The following is a 5,383-nucleotide window of genomic DNA, read 5'->3' on the forward strand; positions in this document are numbered from 1 at the left end:
TCTCCCAAGGAGCACTATCATGAACTTGAAGAATTACTTTCTAACTGTTCTTGGATCAGAAGGATCTTGGGCTCAAAGGCCATTAGATAGTTCCAGAATCAAGATGTTCCCAAGGCTTCTGGCTCAGTAGGTGTTCAGAATCTTCCAGGTAGAATCAGGATCCGCTGGGTGGTCAAGCTGGAGATGGGAGTTGGAGAGGCTACCACAGTGCGGTGAAACAGAAACATTCACATAAGAATGAAATAAGAGAGAGGCTGGGAGAAAGAAGACTGCCAGCAGGAGCCCTCCCTCTGACTCTACTGGTCTGTGCTAACCAGTTACAATTCTGAGAACCTTAGTCCAGCTCACTTTCCTGTTCTGTCTAGCTTCTGTATTGGATGTATCCACTGTAGAATTCCTACAAACAAACAAAATCAAGTTCAAGTAAGGACAATTAAGAGACATCAGAACAGAAGGCAACTTCGTAGCTAAGTATTTTATACTTTCCACACCCACACACTATAAAAGAAAAAAGCTATGTGGCAGCATTTGCCAAAGCAGGCAGACATCTCTGCGATTTGATGCTAGTTTGGTCTGTGTAGCTAGTCCTAGGCCAGCCAGGGCTACACAGTGAGACTATTTCAAGAACTGATAATGAAAATTACATTTCAAATGGAGGGCGTTAGGAGTGGAAAATTACATTTCAAATGGAGGGTGTTAGGAGTGGTGGGTTCATTACTGCACAAGCTGACTTATAATAATCTGGGAATGTGGGATGTGGGATCCCAGGGCCGGTTCATGGCACTGTGAAGGGAAAGGGACCTGGCCACCACTCTTACCCTACTTGTCAAATGTCTTGGGTAACCCAGGCACGGGCACAGTCTGCAGGTGTGTTCTTACCGTTACCAGTTTTCCTTGTTGGCAGCGCCTCGGGTGCTCTGCCCCTCATACTTGAGGAAGCCCTTCCTCCGTGGCATTACTTTAACATCCATGGGAGAAGCTAGGTTTGAGCTGTGCTTTGTTATCATCTAAAACAAAAACACATTTCTTTCTATCAGATCATGTGAATAACAAATCTGCAAGGTAAGGTGCTGTAAACATTCAAGAAAAGCCATGAACTTAAGGGTTACTTACAATACTTTAAAAAAAAAAACAAAAACAAAAACAGCAGTTCACACAGACATTGAATAGTAAAAAAATATAAACTTTTAACTTCATATGGAAGTTCGATGTTGAAAGTCTAAAGACACATTTACTGAAGTGAATGGAAATATCCCGAGAGCCATGTTAAGTCTTGATGAGGACCGGAGAGAATATATGCGGCAGCTGGGAGTCTGTGCACTGTGGCCAGCAAATGAGCACCCTCATGGACGGGAAGGCTCACAGGCCCCAGCTCTTCCTCGAGGACGGAGCACAGTGAATTAGGGTGAGCCTCTGCTGCCAGTGGCATAACCACTCATAAACAAACCCTCAGTCGTGCTCATCTCCCATTTGGAGTCTCTCAACATAAAAATAGAGGGAGCAGGTTGGGAAGGGGAAGGGATCTGCAGGAGCCATACAAGAGAGGTAATGGGTGCTTGTGTATGTCTGTAAATATAAATATATTATCTACATGTATGAAATGAAACTATTACCATGTATAATAAACTTACGCACTTAAAACATGGAAAGGAAACACTGGAAGGAGCGTGTAAGGTGTCCTTGGGACTGGGCAGGTGTGGGGCGCCGCCTCACATGTCGCCATTACAAGATGGCGCCGACATCCGCCTGCAGAAGGTGATAAATGACTTCACCACGCATGCGTCAGCGGTTCCCCGCTCTCCGTGCCAAAGTGCTCACTTCCTACGTCACCTCGGGTGACCCAGATTTGGCCTATTAGGTATTGCCACGTCCGAGGCGAGACAAATCTCCTATATAAGGGAGGTGGTTTGGGGACTCGGGGTCTTCGCTTTCTACCCTTTGGAAGCTTATGCTCTCCCTCTCAAGAGCATTAAAGCTTTGCTGCAGAAGGATCCTATTTGTGTGCCGCGTCGTTCTTGCTGGCCAGACAGTTAGCGCGGGACAGGCAGGTGACAAAGTGGCCGAGTGCTCCTATGCCATACACAAGCCCCAGTGTTTCACCCCTAGCACTGCTTTAAAAAGCAACCAATAAAAGAAAGACAAGGTTTCCTTACCTTCTCATAGAAAGAATTCCTACAGCAGGAAATAGTAACCCTCACACATGCGCCCTCATAAAGACAGATGGCTCCTTACCTATTTTATCTTTTAAGAAAGCAAGCAGCCAGGTGGTGGGACTGGAGACAGCAGTTAAGCTCTTACAGAGGACCAGAGTTCAGTTCCCAGCTCCTACTTTGGACAGCTCACTACTGCCTCTAACGCTAGCCCTGCCTCCCTCACCTGACTACTCAGGCACTTGCATTCAAAGGTACACACACTCCTACACACCCTCATTATACACACAATTAAAAATAGCTCTCTCACAGTTTACTGTTCTAATGGCATCCCAGTAAGGCAGACCAGCTCTAGAGCAGTCACACAGGAATTCTTTGCATTCCAGCACTAACTGCTCAACACTATAAAGCAGACTAGAGTCGGACTAGTCCTCTAGTAGTGTCTGCTAGTTGGTGGTGCCACACTACACAGTCAAATATTTTTAATACTATGTGAATCAATACTATGTGCCTGCAAACTGACAGTTTGAGAAATGCAGGAACGTGTTATTTATGAGACCTTTCTATGGAGAATACAGGGCAAAGGACATTCTCACTTTTAATTGGACGATAGCTAATATAGCAACTACAGATTAAAAACTAACAAAACCAATACACTGTAGAACAAGCTATAAGACAAAGTACCCCAGGAGAGTAATATTGCTAACACCAAGTTAGAGACTGCTGACTGGTTCAGGAAAACTTTAAGGTTTTTCTCAATACCCAAAGTCACCATTTGGCATGATGGTAAATATGACAGTTTATATGTAATTGCAGTTTTCTAACGAAGATATATAATTTTGAAAATATTAGAAAAAAAACCTTGAAAATGACCTGGAGAATGTCTTCTGGAATTGCAGTGACTTTCGGAGGAGAGGGTGTTGCGAAACTTTCACAAGAAATAATTGCTGAAGAAGGGGGGTCTGCAAAACTCTGATAGCTTTCATCTGAATTTAAAATTAATGGAGCACAATCTTTAATTTCCAAATCAGTTGATGAACTATTTGGTTTTGATAGTGGATAATCTATAGATACCTACGGAATAAAAATAAATCATTAAATTATGGTAAGTAAATAATAATGTCATAATTTTTCTTTTTTAAAATTCAATTAGTTCTGTTGGGAGTCTACTAAGGCAGACCCTGAATGATCCCATTTTCCTGACTGCTACCCAAATCAAGAAAACCATATGCAGAAGACAAAGTACTATCTTCACTACCAATCTAAGTTAACTGGAACAACTCAACAGAACAGTGGCTGAGCTCCAGATATGGACAGACAGACTCCCACCCCACCTCGGTAGCACAGGACTGAGTCAGGCGAGCTGGACTGAGGGACGGGGAGCAGCATCCGAGTCCTAAGGAAGAAGATTAGCACTTTCAACTTAATGAACTTTACCAAACTTGTATGGGTCTCTACAATGGGAAGGTTCAAACCAGTGCAGAATGTAGGTGTTAAGGTTGAGAGTACAGGAACAATGGGAGGAAAGGCTAGTCTGGGCTAGACATGAAAGCCAGCTCAAAAGAACATAACATTTATATACACTGTCTGCACACATGCAAGCTCACTCCCACATCCAAGGGAGGCTTAGCATCCATTAACTCATGCTAAGTTTCAAGTTAATGAAGACAGCACAGTTAGGAATATCCCATCAACAGGGTGCTTTCCACAGGTACAGAAACAAGACAACTGGGTGTGTAGTGTGTGCAGGAGGGTGAGGTCACAATCAATGCTCAGCTAAAGAGCAAGGTCAAGGTCACTGTGAGCTACAGGAAATATTTTCTCACAAAAACAACAACATAGGGGCTGGTGAGATGGCTCAGCAGGTAGGAGCACCCGACTGCTCTTCCAAAGGTGCAGAGTTCAAATTCCAGCCACCATATGGTGGCTCACAACCATCCTTAACAAGATCTGACTCCCTCTTCTAGAGTGTCTGAAGACAGCTACAGTGTACTTACATATAATAAATAAATCTTTAAAAAACAACAACAACAACAACATAGCAAACACACACATGCAGCACCAAAAGATGTAAATTAACTGAAAATGGCCAGTATGTGCAGTGGCCACCCTGTTAATACCACGCTGTTGACCTACAGCGGGACTGTCCAGTATTTTTAGCCACAGTTCAGGGGCACCAAGCCACATTTTATGAGCATAAAAACTTTGTTTGACTAGTGGCTGCTGTACCAAACACTAAAAACAACAGAACATTCCCACCACTACCAACAGTCTTGTCAGATTGTGCACTGCTGGCTCTCTCACCTGGATAATGGGTAAGGTTTTGATTATGTTAAATAAAATGAAACAAGAAAAATAAAAGGGGTTCCCTAAAGAGAACCAGTTTAGAATGTTTCTATTCATTCTTCTTCTTAGATCATGTGTGCGTATAATCCTTTCTTTAAGTGTCACATTTCTTGAAAACCATCTCTTTTCAGTCTTCTGATTTAGACTATGACAAGATTTGTGGCCTCAGCTCTCAGATGTGCTTCATACATTCATTCTGCTGCTTTGTCATTAGCTAGTCACATTGAGTCCATCTTCCACACTCCTCTCTATACTGCTACAGATCTGCATCAGTTTGCTTTCAACAAATTTAGATATGTGAAAAAAATATATGACTCCTTATTTCCGGTGCTAGACTACCTCCCAGCAGCGCACTGCCCATGCACCCCTAGGAGCTGCCCTGGGCTAACTTGTTAACCATACTGGGTCCAGAAGTCAGGTCATAAGGAGAAGAGCTGCACTTTAGTGGAATTTTACCAAATCTGTTCTGTCCATTGTAGAAGGAATTTTCAAACCAGGAGTGCAGAATTTAGGTGGCAATGGTGAACTTATGTATTCCACATCTAGAAGACATAAAATAGGCATGAAAATTAAGTTGAAATTAGTATTTCAACTTTTTTTAAAAGACTTACTTATTTTATTTATGAGTATACACTGTTGCTGTCTTCAGACACACCAGAAGAGGGCATCAGATCCCATTACAAATGGTTGTGAGCCACCATGTGGTTGCTGGGAACTGAACCCAGGTCCTCTGGAAGAGCAGTCGGTGAGTGTTCTCCACTACTGAGCCAGCTCCCCAGCCCAGTATTTCTACTGTTTAAAAAATTATGTGGGCTGGTGAGATGGCTCAGCGGGTAAGAGCACTTACTGCTCTTCCAAAGGTCCTGAGTTCAAATCCCAGCAACCAC

General features: G+C 43.1%; 1 protein-coding gene across 1 annotated transcript in view; it reads right to left on the reverse strand.

The window, feature by feature from the left end:
- Positions 1-210: 210 nt before the first annotated feature.
- Ska3 (spindle and kinetochore associated complex subunit 3) overlaps positions 211-5,383 on the reverse strand; it is a 17,008-nt gene continuing 11,835 nt past the window's right edge. The window contains exons 6-9 of the mRNA XM_021203737.2: positions 4,953-5,038; positions 3,024-3,224; positions 880-1,007; positions 211-397 (exon numbers count right to left, since the gene is read on the reverse strand). Of these exons, the coding sequence (XP_021059396.1) occupies positions 882-1,007; positions 3,024-3,224; positions 4,953-5,038 (413 nt within the window). The 3' untranslated portion in view covers positions 211-397; positions 880-881. The remainder of the gene's footprint in view (positions 398-879; positions 1,008-3,023; positions 3,225-4,952; positions 5,039-5,383) is intronic.

This window comes from Mus pahari, chromosome 8, assembly GCF_900095145.1.
Source record: "Mus pahari chromosome 8, PAHARI_EIJ_v1.1, whole genome shotgun sequence".
NCBI lineage: Eukaryota > Metazoa > Chordata > Mammalia > Rodentia > Muridae > Mus > Mus pahari.